At 40.0% G+C, this 18,972-nt stretch overlaps 1 protein-coding gene across 1 annotated transcript in view; it reads right to left on the bottom strand.

Moving 5' to 3' along the window:
- Window positions 1-18,972, bottom strand: part of LOC121319002 (transient receptor potential cation channel subfamily M member 6-like) — a 73,147-nt gene that overhangs the window by 28,823 nt on the left and 25,352 nt on the right. Inside the window, exons 13-23 of the mRNA XM_041256238.1 lie at window positions 18,648-18,701; window positions 9,506-9,640; window positions 9,040-9,189; window positions 8,176-8,456; window positions 7,620-7,848; window positions 7,071-7,226; window positions 6,217-6,360; window positions 5,213-5,341; window positions 3,520-3,771; window positions 2,815-2,989; window positions 1,519-1,633 (exon numbers count right to left, since the gene is read on the bottom strand). Of these exons, the coding sequence (XP_041112172.1) occupies window positions 1,519-1,633; window positions 2,815-2,989; window positions 3,520-3,771; window positions 5,213-5,341; window positions 6,217-6,360; window positions 7,071-7,226; window positions 7,620-7,848; window positions 8,176-8,456; window positions 9,040-9,189; window positions 9,506-9,640; window positions 18,648-18,701 (1,820 nt within the window). The remainder of the gene's footprint in view (window positions 1-1,518; window positions 1,634-2,814; window positions 2,990-3,519; window positions 3,772-5,212; window positions 5,342-6,216; window positions 6,361-7,070; window positions 7,227-7,619; window positions 7,849-8,175; window positions 8,457-9,039; window positions 9,190-9,505; window positions 9,641-18,647; window positions 18,702-18,972) is intronic.

The following is an 18,972-nucleotide window of genomic DNA, read 5'->3' as shown; positions in this document are numbered from 1 at the left end:
TGTAAGCACACAGGTTCTACAGGCAGGCCATGCCACAATCAAAAGAAATTCCTAAAGACCTCCGGGGAAAAAAAGTTGTTGATGCCTGTCAGTCTGAAAAGGGTAACCATTTCTCAAGGCTCTGGGGCTCTGGGGCTCTGGGGCTCTGGGGCTCTGGGGCTCCAGGGCCAAACCACAGTCAAAGCCATACTGTCTAAATGGAGAAAGTTTGGGACTGTACTGAATCTTCCCAGGAGTGGGCGTCCTGCCAAAATCTCTCCAAAAGCAAGGCATAAAGTTGTCTAGGAAGTCAAAAAGAACCCTAGAACAACATCCAGGGATCTGCAGGCCTCTCTCGCCTCGGCTAAGGTCATTGTTCACGACTCCACCATCAGAAACACACTGGACAAAATGGGGTTCATGGCAGATTAGCAAGGCGGAAACCACTGCTCACTAATGTTCTATGGACAGATGAGTCAAAAGTGGAACACTTTGGCCAACATGGGCCCCCGTTATGTCTGGCGAAAACCAAACACTGCATTCAACAGTAAGAACCTCATACCATTGGTCAAGCATGGTGAAGGTAGTATTATGATTTGGGGATGCTTTGCTGCATCAGGACCTGGACGACTTGACATCATTGAAGGAACCATGAATTCTGCTCTGTATCAGAGAATTCTGCAGGAAAATGTCAGGCCATCCGTCCGTGAGCTGAAGCTGAAGCACAGCTGGGTCATGCAGCAAGACAATGATCCAAAACACACAAGCAAGTCTATATCAGAATGGTTGAAGAACAAGAAATTTAAAGTTTTGGAATGGCCTAGTCAAAGTCCAGACATAAACCACGTTGAGATGTTGTGGCTGGACCTTGAAATGAGCAGTTTATGCTAGAAAACCCACAAATGTCATTGAGTTGAAGCATTTCTGCTTTTATAATTTATTATTAATAAATAAATGAAATAAGTATCAAAATATTGTGTTATTTGTTCACTCAGGGTCCCTTTTATCTAATATTAGATTTGGTTGAAGATCTGATAACGTTGTGTCAAAAATATGCAAAAATGCAGAAAATCAGACACGTTTTTTTTTTTAGACTGTACATTTTGCCATATATATATATATTTATATATATATATATATATAGATATATAATATAATATATATGATATATAGATATATATATATTATATATATATGGGCTGTCAAGCAATTAAACATTAAGCGCTATTAATCTTGATATATATATGAATCAATAATTACATATTATTAGCTGTGCATATAGTTGGGTGTAGTAAGCTTTTTTTTTATTACTGAGGATGGTGGTTACCATCTGGAAACCTAATTCTTTATAAGTTTGCTGAAATATTCAGTACCATGGTTAAAGTATAACAAACTGTAGTAAAGAACAGCAACATAAAATCACAGATAAGTATGTCAAAGTATTAAGAAAAGAAATGTGGTTAAACATAATGAAGCATGATAAATACATGGTATAATACAACAAAGGCTTATGCTGTTTGAAAATATGGTATAACTTACTTGAAGACAGCAATAAGCAGATTGACCAGTATGATGTACTGAACAAAGAGATACACCGCCTGCAGAAATGGGGTCAGAAAGGATCCAGGTGGGCAGTCTGGATCCTCTTCACAGGCTGTTAGAAACAAATTCTGAATTCTAACAAATTCTCTTAGTACATTTTGGTCACCAGCCTCCAGCATAATTTATCTTAGGGTCTCTGAGCAAGAAAATCTATGACAAACTCAATGAGTCAGGGTGCTCAGCCTTAGTAGTCATTTTTATACTGGCCCCTAGAAATTACCCCTTGCTTAGGCTTGCTAAGAGGCAGTCACAAAGGTAAACTATGGTTGTGACTTCATCCACCATGCCCAATATTCCTGAGTGCAGACAAGGTAATAGATTAAGAACACATACGTATAATGGGCTAATAAATAGACAAATGTACCATATTCCTTCAGATTTAAGATGCACCTTTTTAACCAATTTTTTTCATTGAAAAAATGGCCTACATCTTAAATTTGAGTACAGTATAGTGATGCATATATTAAAATCGCCAACAAAAGATGTGACTACTCGAGTACACAAACAGCAACGTGACTGACTGGCAGCAGAAGGCTTCCATAGTAGTTATCCTGCAGAGAAGACACTCTCCTCCTCGATGTAAACAAAACAAGCTTTCGCTCTGCGCCCGCCTGTCTAGCCATGGCTGTGGTGCAGTAGCCTCCAACTGGAGCTGCTGCTTCAATCAGGTGTAGGCTCCCCGGGCACGCCCCCCAGCCAATCAGGACCTCACAATCAGCTCAGCTCCGGGCAAGACTTCCTGTTTACCACAGCAGCAGCGTTTCGTTATTAGGCTCAGTTCTAATCAGACCCCGTATTTTTCTACTTGCCAAGCAATACCACAGTTCACCAAAACGGACAAAAACAGGAGTGAGAAATCACAACTGAAAATGAGATGCACACCATAACTGTAGTACTCTGTGTGACAGCAGACGGCTGCAAACTGCCTCCATACTTTGTTTCTTATATGAGTAAATGCATCTTTGTAAATGCGTCTTTATTTGATTTTTTCAAGTTGAGGGTGAGAAATTTGGGCTGCCTCTTAAATTAGAAGGAATACTATATATACAGTAGATTAAGCACAGAGGGTATGATGTATTCCTTTGAAACACAAAAATAAAATATCATAGTTGCAAAAACAGCAAGCATCCATTAAACCTGACTAAAAGACAGCTTTCTCAACTAGACTCACTTTTGTTAATGAATAGCAATATATGAATGCATGGTTTACATGTGATTTCAGCAATTACATACCATCAATTTCATCAGCATAGACTTCACCAAATATCATCCAATATGGCTGGAATACAATATCTCGAGCCAGCTTCCATGAAGGGGACTCATCTGGTGAAAGAATAGCTTTTCTTGATACCCCAAAGCTAAGCAGTACAATGGCCATCAATATCACTATGTAAAACATATTTGCAGTCTAAAAAAAAAAAAAAAAAAAAGATTATTTTTGTTTTTTGTAATTAAATTAGGTTTTATTTATAAAGCACTGTAACCTAAACGATTCATAAACATACATAGGGTAGTGAATGTTCATTTTCGAATCCACTGTATGTACCAGTATATGTTTGTGGATTAGAATTCAATTACTGTATTATTAATACTATTAGAAGAATGCTGATAAGTTCAATATCAGTGTATTGACAGTCCACATCTGTTATCAAGAACACATATGTACACCTCACATGACAAAGCAAATTTAATCCCTCTCTATTATGCACAGTAATATATAATATAAAAATTATATATATTATATATAAATGCAAATTCCAGTGCAAGCTTTTTTTCAGTAACAATGTGCACAGCAAAAAATCGGAGAAATTTGCAGGGTTTATATTAGGTGTTGGGTCCAGTAATGCGTCTTGTCTTGATTAGCAATTGCTGGAAAACAGACTTTTGTAGATCAAAGCCAACTTACACTGTATGATGGATAGCTGCGCCAATACTCACCATCTTTCGAATCATTGTCAGATATGGGCCTGCATGTTGGTTCACAGCAAACAAGTCCAGAAGTCGCAAATACCAGAAAATAATGTCCAGGCAGTAAATAATCCTCCCTGCTGTCTGCACAGGCTTATCTGTCCAGCGTAAACCAAACCCGATTGCAAACAGAACAATGGCTAAAGAATCTGTGAAGTTCCAGTACTCATTAAACCAGACTTTGATCTTCAGACTGAATTTTCCTGGCTCAGACATAAAGACCTTTACAAAAAAAAAATAAGACAGTGATACTAAATGTGCAATATACATAAAATGCATGTGTTTATACTTACTGTTTTCAATATTGAGGATAAAAAATCAAGAATAGAATAAGTATGGTTGTTAGAACAATAGCAACTTGACTGAGACTGAAAGTTAAATATATGCTACTTTAATACTATATATATGTTGAATTACTATATATATGATATATAGAAATATATATAAGATATATATATAGATTATATTATAATATATATATATATATCACGTTAATAATACTTTTTAACAATGTCGAACTTTAACTGTTGTTTCTAATGATAACAAACTTTATTTGAGTCCATCAGCTTGTAAATGAATTCTGCCATATGTATGTTTGTTTATATTTTGAAGGGAATTATGTGAAATGGATGAGGTACTTGTCACTGTTTTGAACTGACAATTCAGTATAATGAAATTACGAGCAGGGCTTCAGGTATTATATCTACTTGTACCTACTTTGAGAATAAAGTATGGTAGAAAATCAATGGCACAGTTTATGTGATGAACGGGGTGGAGCTTGAGACATGCCTTGGCATACAGCACCCAAAACTGGTTCTTTGGCTGAAAGCTTCATAGCAATCAATAATACAAATATAATTGTTGTTCTTAGCATACTATACATAGATGTGTTTGTTATATATCGGTTTAGATAAAAGCTTAAAATGCCTGCCGATCCTCCTTTAAACCTCAAATGTGAAATATTTGTCTTTTCTTTTGTTTCAATGTCATGCCACATTTTGAATGTAACAAAAATAATTACTTTTTATTAAACTCCAGAGTTTATGGTATGTATTAGGTCTCAATGAAAGAAGAATTGAAATAAAATTGAAAATTAAAAGGTAGTGATTTCTTTATAGGCACACTGTGCAGACACTTGTTGCAAGGGTAAGCAAAACGTTTTAAGTAGTATGAGGCTTATGAGAATCAAGCACGTGTCTTTTACATGTTAAAAATACATAATTAGCACAACAATTTGAGATTAAAGAGATAAAATGCACCTTTCACAGACTGCGTCTAACCTGTAACTAACAACTGTGCGATAATATCTTTTTCATGGCAATACATAACAAGGCAGTTTTAAGCAGTTTCCAGATTGTGCAAGACACAATGTCCCTTATGCACCTTTCAGGTATGCTGACAAAAGTGGGAATGTTCAAGAAGCAATCCCAAGAAACTAGCAAATATTGGACATACAATTCTGGCCTATCACAGTTATTTTAGACACTGAAGGACACGTTCGTAACATACCACTTTCAAGTATCAGAAAAGTGTTTTAATATTTAGACCCTTGATTTAAAACATGCTGTTCCTGTGTTTTTAAATGTTTTCATTGAATAATAAAATGTTAACGAAAGAGCAATATGCAGTAATCTTTGTGGTAACCGCTGAAAGCTTTATTTACCTCCCGGACTTTCTCAATTGCTGTTGTAAAAATGTAGATAATGACCACCCACTCAAGGCTTGTGGGCTGGGGTTCCATCTTCACAAGGACTGTGTAGGTAAACAACATCAGGAATACCAGATATGCTATCTGCAACAGAGAAAACAGACACATCTGTAACATGGACTATTTTATCTCGTTCAATGATTCAGTTTTTTCCTTTTCAGATATTTGATGTGAGTATAAACCTGATTCTGCTCTCTGTTATATTTGTTATATTTGTAATTTTTGTTTGTAAGTTTTGTTACTGTGCTGTGTAAAAGTGGTGCCAATAGGCTATTAAAACTAATTAATTGAAGTTTTTTTTTTTTTTTTTTTTTTTTTTTTTTTTTAAACTAAGTTCTTTCAATGTGTGTTTCATGTGGCTACTTTTCCTCACTTAGCAATGCGACTATCAAGAGCTTCACTGTAATATGAATTTCAAGTTAAAACAAATTATGTCTGGTAAAAGATGTACAATTCTTAACTTCAAATCAATTACATTTTCAAAAACAGGTTACAAATACTATAATTATAATAAGAAAAAGTGCCTTTGTATTAAATACTTTCTAACACCGTGATTCAATGCTATGATCTTAAGGACTGTAAGATAAGACTTTATTGATTGAAGTACATGGAGAGTTTGGCTTACTACTGAGATTTCAGTGGTTTATCAGTGACTGTCTGGAGATGTGTATATCTCAACATATATTGTATTTGTAATTAATATTTATATTAAAAAAAGTGCACACTACTTGGAAACATGTATTTCCAAAATCTAGAAAAATATAGTATGCTAACATCAAAATTCTAGAAAAAGAAAGTTCAGTTCTGGGTGCTAAAAGTCTTTGCAAACATAGCCATACTAGATGTACAGGGTGTTTACTCAAGTGACATGTTTTCAAAATGTTTTTTTATGTAAATGCAAATCAATTGTAAACCAATGGCATGATTTTCTTGTAGAACAAACATGAAAGATTACGCACTGTATGGAACCAGAACTTGACAATGGGCGCGTTGTAGAACTCATAGACCTTCCTTGTCCACAGAAGTTCCCTTTGTGTTGTACTGACTGAGAATTCTGGGCTTTCTTCATATTTATCTTGCCCCTTCTCAGGATCATACTCTCTCTTCAGGGCAAAAGACAGGAGAAAATGGTCAGTACATGGAATTTTTAACATTTTTTTGGTCAACAAAATATTTTGAAACAAACAATATTCTGTATTAACTTTCATTTATTTTCCAGGTTAATGTCCAATAGATAATAGCTTGCTGCAGTTGCAAGTCCAATCAAATTCATTTAAAAAAAAAATATTTCAGTCATGAGTCTAGAAAAGTGTCATGAATATCAAACTTTAAAAAACAAGTTAAAGATTTGTGGATATGGCCCATCAACTCCATTGTATAAGAAATTGTAAATAACAGGTCACAAGCACAAGCTAATGTATCTAAAAGTATGTGCTGTTTGGTTAATTAATAAGCCTGCAGGCAGTTTTCTATATTTAGGAATATCTTAAACAGTAACACTCTCTAACAAACCAAGGGTTGGCCTAGTCACTTTGAATAACACTAAATAAGCTGTTACCATAAGATCACAATATTGATAATGGGCTAGGAATGTGACTGCAATTCTGTTACAGCTACAGGGAACTCTTGACCGCATAAAATATAATCAAAAAGGTCACAGAACGAAGAATCTGCTTTGGGGGGTTATATTCATTAAGCTATTCTATAATGAAATACATTTTACTTTTATATTATTTAATTAAAAATCCAGACAAATAAAATTAGTGATGAAGTGTCAGTTTTAAGGAGAGCAAAGCAGAAAGGAAATATTTACCATTGGCTGCTCGTCTTGGCCATTGTTGGTCCCGTGATCCGCATGATGCCAATTGAACTGGTGGAACTCCTGGGACTGAGGAATGTGGGACATTTCAGCCTTGCTTTTGAACTCCAACATTAAAATGGTTGGAGGCAACATGATACTCAGGATAACCTAAAAAAGTACAGCAGAAGCATGTTAGTGCTCATACAATACTACATGGCCAACATCCATAATTTTCTCAGGAGGAACGGTCACAGATACTTGATGCGATGTATAAGTTAATATGTATAGTTGAGATATAACAGTAACTCTTCTGAGCACTTTGGGACAGCGAAGTGAAGGACTAACACCTTACTGAGCACTGTCATAAAGGTATTTCTTTTTTATTTCCAGGATAATAATGGTAAAACACAATTTTGCTACATATCCCAAATAAATGATCATGTATGATAATCTTATTTTCTAAAGTAAAAATGTGCAAGTGCACTAGCACTAGATAAAACTAGCTAAAATATTTCTAGCAAAATGACAACATTTCACTGACGGCTTGTCACACCATGTTACCTTGAACCAGGAGTTTTTCCTCATGTTCAAGCGCCCCATCCACATGTCGGTGAGTAACATCTGGGTGCAAGTGTGAGAGACAAAGGACCGCAGTCCTGAGGATACCGCCAGCTTTAAGCAAGTGGAGTTACTCCAGTTCTTCAGCTCATAGGTCAGAAGCTTCATGGCCATCCGCTCATTCTGTCTGAAGGTGTTGTCTAAAAGGTCCACAGCCAACTGCCCAAATTCTCTAGGAAAAAAATAAATATTGGTACTTTAATAAAAATATTTCACTACATTGACTACATTGAAAGTGGGCGGGTTCAAAAATATACTCTAAGTTGTTTAAAAAAAAATGTTACTGGCCTCATACACATTCAATGTAACCATTCCCAGTTGGCCCCTTCACATATCCATTCCCAGTTGGCCCCTTCACTTCTAAATCCAAATACAGGGTTAAATAAACACTTACTTGCTTTTTTAAAAGTTAGTTAAGACATAGTTCAGACAAGGAAACTCATTGTATACTCAGATGTTATAGCTCTGTGAGATACAATGGGGTTAAAATGGAACCTACTTTGAGTAGGTCTTCAGTTCCTCTGAGATATCATCCATCATGTTGCTCTGCTTTGCTTCATGGGCCATGGCCCTGTATAGCTTGCATGCCACCACAGCCTTTGCCATAGCCTCTTCCCCATGTTGCCAAAGGAACATAGCCATCTTCTGTCGCCTCATAAGCACTGCCCACACAAACAGGTCATTGTAGGGGTAAGTGAACTCGGGAGCATCATGCTCCTCAGAAAAGTTCAGCTCCTCCTTGGACTTTTTTCTTGACTTGTGTAGGGAAACCAACTTTTCCTACCGGTACATGAAAACATAACAGCATTTAAATGCAAATTCAAAATACAGAAAAATCTATCTAAAGCCATATCCACACTGGACGCGAGTGACCCGAGTGACGTCGCTTTGAAACCTAAAATAAAACCTGCTTCTATTTTTTTTTTCATCGCACGACTCAGAATCAGAAGCAAGGTTAACACCCTTGACACAAGTCTCAAAACACCTCACGCCTCAAAACAAGTTAATCATTGATGAGAAAATTATTGCAAATTGAACTACTACAAAGATATCCAGAAGAAAGACAATGTCTGGGTGGCTTGCAGCTGGTGCATTTAGCAGCACTGAGACATTTTCGTTCCGATTATGCAAGTTGCATAAAATAGGTTTATTAATAAGCAAAAATAAACCGGACCATACATGCAGTCTACATAGCCAGGGGCTGGATACTTAAAGCCTCTAGTGTCATTAGCATTGGACCTTCATTAGAAAACCTCCACTATCAGCAGGAGTTGTAGAGATTGAACTCTGCCAAACTACCACACTACCCTTCAGAGAGACGATTGACAGTATTACATAAGGAACACATATGGAATGTTAAAACCTTCCGTTTGTATGGTTGAGCTGTTCTGATGAACTGAGAATGCGGAGTGTTTTCTTCATTTTTCAGTTTGCTGCCGAGTTGACCGCTCCGATGAACTGAAAGGTGACTAAAGCTGCTCGTAAAACTTATAACACTGTGAGGACCAACTCTCTGTTTAGAAAAAGAGAAAAAATGAACCTCCATTAAATTATTAAAGTTAGAATTCTGTCAATAAGAAAGCAACACAACCTTAAAACGGCACTGAATTACATTCAATCATAATTTTAGATATGGATAAACTGTCACATTAAAACACTGGGCAAAGACAGAGACATACTCATTAGTATGAATTTCTTTTATCCAGACTGGCTTATTTAGCCATAAACGAGTAATAGCTAACAAATTACGCAATTCTCATGGACCAAGATTATCTCATTGTTGACTAATTCAGTTTCTCGCTTTCATCTTTCCATTCTAATTAATTTACCTTTCTCTGTCTGTAGAGGCTGTTGTAGAGAAGTCTGAATTGTTTGCGTGCGTAGCTGCTCCGGTATGCTCCCCCAATCAAATATTCAATCACAGTCCAGTCCACAATCACAGTCCAACCAATCACCCTTGTACCCTGGAACTGAGAGGTTTGCTCTACAAAGACACACAGGTTTGAAATTTTACTTTAAACTCCACACATTTATTAATAATTAATATATATATATATATATATATATATATATATATATATATATATATATATATATATATATATATATATATATCACCATAACATTTGAACATGTACTATGTCATTACAGCACTCCAGGTCTCCATGATAACCTTCACCATTCCCTGGAGAAAGAATATTTGTGCATTAATATTCTTCTTGCAGTGATGTAGTCAAGGGTATGCACAGGTAAACAGGGTTTACCCACTTTTAATTTGGGCAATATCATTTACACACTTCTCATAGAAGGGATACGGAGTTTGCTCGCTTCTACTTTCCTGTGATATGCAAATCCTGGGTTAAAGACAAGATATTTTAATGGAGAGCGTCTGTGTTGTGTTGCTACGTGCTAGACTGACAGCTGAGAGCGCTCAGTCAGAACTCTGGCACGAGCATGCGGGCGGGGCCACTGGACTACTTGTTATGTCTGTGTGTGTGTGTGTTCTGTGTTTGGTTGTTTGTGTTCTGTTTATGTTCTGTTAGGCACACTGGACCTGCAGGCCTTCACCCTAACCCACAAAAGGACGCTCACAAAATTGTTCAGTGAAGTGCACCACTGGGTCTGTGACTGTTCATGCGGAGTGCTCCATGTTGGGCTTTCCATGTAGCTTGGATCATTTGTACCTCCCTTTCAATTCGAAGATGACCACCAACAATACTTGGGATATGCCTGCCACAGGTAAGGTATTCACTGAGCATTTTATGTCAGAGCTGCCGATAGGCCCCTCGGGAGTGGCATCCTCGGTCCCGCCTCCAAGGGAACAAATAGTCACTCCACAGACCTCACTTACCTCTTTTGCTTCTCAATGTGGTAAGGCAAGGTACTAACTTGTCCTGTTGTGTGACTGATTCTGTATGAAAGAGTTCTCACTTGAGTTTTGCTGGCGTTCCCCTACTTTATTTTTTATAAATACTGCTGGAAGTCGGCTTATCATTTCCCTGTGAACTGAGTTATAATAATGGCTCAAGTCCTGTAGTATTTGGCCAGGCAGCAGGCACAAAACCCTGCTCAGGCCACGGCTCTGCCACTAGCACCTGCCTCGGAACTGACCCCACCTTTACCAGTGGTCGGCCGGGATGTTTCAGAACCAGACCTGGCTGTGGCTGAGGAAGACCAGAACGCAATCTCAATCGCGGCCTCCTGGGATGGTAGATCCTTCCCTCAGAATACGGAGGGAGAAGATACCCAAGAGCTAACCTTCGAGACGGGTCCCAGCTCAGAGACAACCTTCAATGCTGGGATTTCCCCTCTTTCAAGGTCAATCCCGGCTCTCATGAAATGAGCCTCCAAGTTCCTCCAGGTACCTTGGACAGCTACGCTGGTCTGTCTTCACGATGCTAGTCATTGCCATGCCTTCAGCCCTTTCTGACATTTCCTGATTTTCTGGTAGAGGTATGGTCCTCTTGGAACCTCCCAGCCTCGACAACAAGTGTGGTGAAAAAAGCAACCGCGCTGGCTTCTTTAGAAGGCATGGGGGTGCTGGGCTTGGTGGAATTCCCACCAGTGGACTCGACCATCGCAGCCCTACACATAGTTTCAGGCAAGCTGCTACAGATTTCCAGCATCCAAGGTCAGGCCCTAGGCCGTAGACTGGAAAGCCTTGTAGTGGCTCGCAGGCAGCTTTGGCTGTCCCAAGCCAGAGTCCATGATTCGGTCAAATCGGCCTTGCTGGACGCGCCAATCTCTCCTGGCCATACCTTCGGGCCAGCCATGGAGTAAATATTACAACGCTCCCACCGAGAATGTGAGGCATCTCGGCAGGTAGCCTCAGTGCTCCTTTCCCGGGCATCCACCCGTGGCATGCACAGTGACTTAGATGGTCCTGAACCCCACTGCCACGCATGGCAACCTGAGGCATTGCCTTCAGGCTTCCCTGGCAGCTAACAACCAGGCCAACCCGCAAGGACGGGGGAGCGCCAGACATGGGGCCCAAAGCAACAGTGCTCCCGGACGCAGTTTCACCACCGCCCCAGGCAGCCCCCACAGCAGGCTCCAATTGGGGCTGCTGAAGGCTTTGCTGACTCAGAACCACCCTTTCACACACCACCAGCTGCAATATTGGTGGAATTGGACCTCGTACACTTGGGTGCTTGCCACCGTACACACCGATTACATGCTTCAGTTCCAAGCAAGTCCTTCTCCCTTTCTAGGGATCACAGTTACATCCGTGAGTGACCCTCTTCAGGTCTAGGCCCTCAAGCAAGAAGTAGCCACATTACTTCTCAAGATATTTTCTGGTACCGAAGAAGGATGGTGGCTTTCGCCCCATCCTGGACCTGAGACAACTCAACGGGTTCTTGAGGGAGAGGAGGTGCCAGATGGTCACACACCGTCACATTCTGCAGTCTGTCTGGCTGGGCGACTCACCTTGGACTTAAAAGACACACATTTTCACGTCCCTATTTGTCCCTCGCACAGGAAATATCTCTGCTTCGCCTTTCAGGGAAATGTCTTCGAGTTTTCTGTGCTGCTATTTGGCCTCTCCTTAGACCCCTGTATGTTCTCAAAGTGCAAGGGATCGGGGTGTTGAACTACCTAGACAACTGTATTATCTGTTCCCAGTCACACAAAGGAGCAGTGGCCCACACGGTGATCGTGACAGAACATCTGTCGAGGCTGGGTATCACCCTCAACAATACCAAGAGCCAATTAGAACCGGTACAAAGTATAGATTACTTTGGACTCTGGCGGGACTCCCTTGCAATGCAAGCCTATGTGTCAGACAACAGAGAGACGACTGATCATATCTCGTGCATGCTGGCAAGCCCTCCGCTGGTGGAGGTAAGCCACTCACCTGCCCGAAGGTGTGAGGATGGTTGTGATCCACAGCCATCAGGTGGTGATGACAGACGCATCCAACTTAGGTTGGGGAGCAGTCTGGGCCAGCAGAGGAGTCTGCAAGACCTGGTCAGGCCGTTGGACATCCGTGCATATAAATATGCTGGAACTGCAAGCGGTTTTCCTTGCTCTCCAGCATTTTTTTCTCCCGGTGCTCCAGGGGAGACATGTCCTTGTCCAGACAGACAACATGTCGGTAATGGTGTATGTCAACCGCCAGGGAGGACTTCGGTCCCCGGGGTTACATTGCATATCCTGACGACTATTGGAAGAGACAGACCAAAATCCCTGCAAAACAAATTCAGAGAGCTAGGAAGGAAATTAAAAGAGAAAACCAAAACTGTGGTATTTTCTGGTATACTACCCGCACCTTGCAAAGGACCATATGGACAGCTGGAAATAATAAATCAAAACCAATGGTTGAAGACGTGGTGCACACGGGAAGGCTTCACCTATCTTGATCATTGGACCACTTTCTACAACGAGGACTATCTGTATAGACGGGATGGACTGCATTTAAATAACAAGGGAACTAGTCTACTTGGAGAAAAGATCCTCGAGCAGGTTCGGAAGCATTTAAACTAGAAAGGAAGGGGGGAGAAATCAACAAAAAAACAGAAGGGAGACCGCATCAAAACAAGAACAACAACTCAGGTAAGACAACCATTAAATGTGTTTATCTAAATGCTAGAAGTATCAGAAACAAAATTCTAGAACTTGAAGCTACTGCACTAACAGGTAACTATGATGTGATAGGTGTTACAGAAACGTGGTTATCTGAGAGTGATGGGGACGAATATAATATTTGTGGGTATACACTGTATAGGAAAGACAGGCAGGACAGACGAGGAGGAGGGGTAGCGCTATACATAAGAAACAGTCTTGAAGCCCAGGTGTTAAACCTGGACAAAGAAAATAAAACCGAATCAATATGGGTCAGAATAACAGACAAAAATTCAAAGGGCATAATAATAGGAGCATGCTATAGACCGCCAGATTCAGACGGTGAGCAAAATAATCTGTTATACAATGACATTAGAAATGTGTGTAGCAAAGGAGAAGCCATACTAATGGGGGATTTCAACTTCCCCCAAATAAAATGGGAAAACCCGGTGGGTAGCGCGAAGGATGAAATAGAAATGGTGGAAATGACAAATGACTGCTTCCTAACACAATTTGTCAAGGCACCCACTAGAGGGGAGGCATGCCTTGATTTAGTCTTTTCAAATAACGAAGATAGAATAACTAAAACAGAGGTCAGAGAACCACTGGCAAACTCAGACCACAACATGGTCTCATTTGAAGTGTTTTTTAAATCCTCAAAAGTAAAGACTAAAGCTAAGGTTTACAATTTTAGAAAAGCAAACTATGAAGGTATGAAACAGAGACTAACAGAAGTAGATTGGAGTAAAATAGAGAAAACACCCACAGAAGAAGGATGGTTGTTCTTCAAAAACGTAGTACTAGAGGCGCAAAACAATTATATCCCTAAAGTAGACAAATCTAAATGTAAAACTAAATTGCCAAAATGGTTTAATAGATCAATTAAAAAAAATATTCAGCGAAAAAAGGCACTTTACAGAGCATTAAAAAAGGACCAAAAAGAAAGTACACAGAAAGAGTACACAGAACTGCAAATGCAAGTCAAAAAGGAAGTTAGAAAGGCCAAGAGAGAAATAGAAATGAACATTGCTAAGGGAGCTAAAACCAATTCCAAAATGTTTTTCCAATATTACAACAGCAAGAGAACATTCAAAGAGGAGATTAAATGTTTAAGAGATACAAATGGCAAAATCGTAGAGGAAGAAAAAAAAATAGCAAATATGTTAAATGATTACTTTTCACAAGTTTTTACAAAGGAAGATACTGACAACATGCCCCACATGTCATCCAGTTCCTATCCAGTTTTAAATAACTTTAGCATAACTGAGGCAGAAGTGTTAAAGGGACTAGGAGCTCTTAAAATAAACAAATCCCCTGGGCCGGATGAGATCCTCCCAGTAGTACTCAAAGAAATGAAAGAAGTAATTTACAAACCGCTAACCAAGATCATGCAGCAGTCTCTTGACACAGGGGTGGTACCGACAGACTGGAAAATTGCAAACGTAATACCGATCCACAAAAAGGGAAACAAAACTGAACCAGGTAACTACAGACCAGTAAGCCTGACTTCTATTATATGCAAACTTATGGAAACTATAATAAGATCCAAAATGGAAAATTACCTATATGGTAACAGGGTCCTGGGAGACAGTCAACATGGTTTTAGGAAAGGGAGATCGTGCCTAACTAACTTGCTTGATTTTTTTGAGGATGCAACATCGATAATGGATAATTGCAAAGCATATGATATGGTTTATTTAGATTTCCAGAAAGCTTTTGACAAAGTCCCGCACAAAAGATTAATTCTCAAACTGAACGCAGTTGGGATTCAAGGAAACACATGTACATGGATTAGGGAGTGGTTAACATGTAGAAAACAGAAAGTACTGATTAGAGGAAAAACCTCAGAATGGAGTGTGGTAACCAGCGGTGTACCACAGGGATCAGTATTAGGTCCTCTGCTATTCCTAATCTACATTAATGATTTAGATTCTGGTATAGTAAGCAAACTTGTTAAATTTGCAGACGACACAAAAGTAGGAGGAGTGGCAAACACTGTTGCAGCAGCAAAGGTCATTCAAAATGATCTAGACAAGATTCAGAACTGGGCAGATACATGGCAAATGACATTTAATAGAGAAAAGTGTAAGGTACTGCATGCAGGAAATAAAAATGTACATTATAAATATCATATGGGAGATATTGAAATTGGAGAAGGAATCTATGAAAAAGACCTAGGAGTTTTTGTTGACTCAGAAATGTCTTCATCTAGGCAATGTGGGGAAGCTATAAAAAAGGCTAACAAGATGCTCGGATACATTGTGAAAAGTGTTGAATTTAAATCAAGGGAAGTAATGTTAAAACTGTACAATGCACTTGTAAGACCTCATCTTGAATATTGTGTGCAGTTCTGGTCACCTCGCTATAAAAAAGATATTGCTGCTCTAGAAAGAGTGCAAAGAAGAGCGACCAGAATTATTCCGGGCTTAAAAGGCATGTCATATGCAGACAGGCTAAAAGAATTGAATCTGTTCAGTCTTGAACAAAGAAGACTACGTGGCGACCTAATTCAAGCATTCAAAATTCTAAAAGGTATTGACAGTGTGGACGCAAGGGACTTTTTCAGCCTGAAAAAAGAAACAAGGACCAGGGGTCACAAATGGAGTTTAGAAAAAGGGGCATTCAGAACAGAAAATAGGAGACACTTTTTTACACAGAGAATTGTGAGGGTCTGGAATCAACTCCCCAGTAATGTTGTTGAAGCTGACACCCTGGGATCCTACAAGAAGCTGCTTGATGAGATTTTGGGATCAATAAGCTACTAACAACCAAACGAGCAAGATGGGCCGAATGGCCTCCTCTCGTTTGTAAACTTTCTTATGTTCTTATGTTCTTATGACTATTGACTTGGGTGCAACAGAATCTGTTATCCCTCATTTCCCAGAGTGGTGAATTGAGTGGTGGACCTCCTCTCGAGGGATGGTCCAGAATGGCAGCCTCACCCTCAAGTAGTGGAGTGCATATGAATGCGTTTTGGCAAGGCCCAAGTCGATCTCAATGCCCCCTACGGTTCTCCCTCCACCGCCTCGGCGATCCACTACGTGTCAGTGCCCTAGCCCACGAGTGGCTCAGGATGCTTTTATACGCATTCCCGCCAATACCGTTGCTCCCAACCTTCCTAAAGAAGGTCCTGGAGAGAGAAGGCGACAGTTCTCCAGGTGACCCTGATGACCCAGAAGAATCTGGTTTTTGACTCTCTGCCAGCTACTACAAGGCCAGCCCTGGGAGATTCCATTATGCCCAGATCTCCTCAGTCAGGCGAAAGTCTCTCTTTGGCACCCAGAACTGGGATGACTCCAATTACTGAGACTGGCCCCTGCACAGGACCGTCTGTCCGCTTTAGGGCTCTCAGACGCGGTCGTAGGTACACTGCAGAATGCTAGGGCCTCCTCCACAAAGCCGTTGTACGCCTACAAGTGGAGATATTTTCAAGATTGGTGTGTGACCTGGGGTCATGATCCTATCTCTTGCCCTATAGCAACTATTCTGCAATTCCTGCAAGAACTGCTGGAAGCAGGAAAATCCCCCTCTGCACTGAAAGTGTACTTGGCAGCCATATCTGCATGCCATGTCCCTGTTGACTCGGTGTTCCCAGGCGCACATTTCCTGGCCTGTTTCTGAAAGGTGCTTGTCGGTTACGTCCACCTAGAAGGGAAGTCTTTCCTCAGTGGAGTCTAGATTATGTACTTGAGGCTCTCACTAAGGTGCTGTTTGAGCATATACATTCCATAGGGTTGAAACACCTCTCTATGAAGACAGCTTTTTTGCTAGCCATCACCTCCACCAAGCAAGTCAGTGAGCTACAGTCTCTGTCTGTGCACAGATCCTGTATGCACGTCTGGGACAACGGAAACAGGGTATTGTTACATACGAACCCCACATTCCTCCTAAGGTGGTTACCGCTTTCCACTTAAACCAGTCAGTGGAGATAGAGGCTTTCCATCCCCCTCCTTTTTCTTCAGAAGAGGACCAAAGACTAAACTTCCCCTGCCCAGTTCTGGCATTGAGATGTTAATTTGACGGAACAAGAGCTCTGCGTCAGTCTGACGAGCTCTTCATCTGTAATGGTGTAAGGACCCTGGGTCAAGCTCTCTCAAATCAGCAGCTGTCTCACTAGATTGTGGAAACAGTTTCTACTACATATATTAATGCTGGCCTACCCCCACCTGGGCGGGTGGTCGCGCAATCTACCAGAAGAGTGGCTACATCACGGGCCCTCTTTAGAGGAGCCTCAGTGTCCGACATATGTACTGTGGCTAGCTGGGATGACCCCGCACACTTTCACAGGCTCTACCTACTTAATTTGATAGGTCCCTCTATGACTTCATTAACCACAAGTGTCCTTGCGATTGCACACTTGCACCGCTAACCATGGTTTACTTGACAAACTCGGAACTTCACAAGCATCATCCTTCACACTGTAGCAATACAACTGACTTTTAAGAAACTTGCGTTAAACAAGATGGCTGCCCGACGCATTTCTGAAAAAAAAAAACTTTCAAAATCTTCTTCTGTGGAACAATTGAAGTTGCTGATTTTAAACTTGGCACATTGAGAACTAAACACGCTTAGACGAGTACTGATACTGGGGCTTGGGAGCCGTAAAACTGCCTGGCAGTTCTAGTTCTAACTGTGATTGGCTGTAAAGACAACAGGGCTAGCCAGAGATTGGATAGTGTTTGTTTGGTTGGTTTTTTTTTTGTTTGTTTGTGTTTTTGCGTACATGTTTCCTAGTAACTGAAGCCAGTGTAATCTGAGAGATGTAGCTGTTAGTGGAGGTTTACAAGCTGTGCAGCAAAATTGCTATGTGTATTTTTATGCATTACATTTAAATTTCTGCATATTTTTTAATGCGTAAAAACAGCAAGTATGCAACGTATCTGGACTGCTGATGGGGGGCTCTGGTTGGCTGAGTGCCAATAACAATGTATCTGTTCATGTTTATCTGTTCAATCAATCTGTTCAACTCCACCAAACAGCGGAGTTTACTCACTTTTATATTTACAACTACACCACTGCTTCTTTGTGCTATCATTCCTTAAAATCTCTTTACGCTAAACATCACAGAACCAGACACAGAAGCGAAATAGTTAAGCAGTAATTGTGGAACCCTTTACTCTATAAAACAGGAGTGTTGCTTGGATAGACTCCATAAACACACAGGTTACTTATGGAGATAATTTAAGCTGAAAGGAAACCTATGATAACACAAAAGAAATACGCACGTCTACTTCTGGGGGGAAAAAAGATGGTAAGAAATACTTTGAATTTTATATATAATGCTAAATTGTGTATGTTTTTTATGGATAAAGTAGTGCATATCCAGTATCTGGAACTACATAAAACAATAAAAACGGTAAAAAATATGAAAATTCCATCCAGTACCAGTATGTCGAAGTTTTTCTATACCTGTTTTACTTCTCGAACAAGATGATGCAACAAATGGCTTGTTGGTCCTTGTCGCTGTACAGAAAAAAAAAAATAATAACACATGAAATGTATTTAATATTTTCAATTACAAAAAATGCATGTATATCCCTGGCAAGGATGCCCTTGCTGTGTTTATGCCTAATCATCTTGTCTACATTCTCATTAAACTAATGCATAGTTAAAGAAAACTTGCAATTCACAACAACCCAAGTATAGTTTAATGCAAAATTTGCTAAATGCTATAAGAGACAACCTACCATAATGTAATCACTTATAAATCAGAAAAATGAAGATCATACTCAGG

The sequence above is a fragment of the Polyodon spathula genome, chromosome 1, assembly GCF_017654505.1.
Source record: "Polyodon spathula isolate WHYD16114869_AA chromosome 1, ASM1765450v1, whole genome shotgun sequence".
NCBI lineage: Eukaryota > Metazoa > Chordata > Actinopteri > Acipenseriformes > Polyodontidae > Polyodon > Polyodon spathula.
This window is presented reverse-complemented; position numbering and strand designations above follow the sequence as displayed.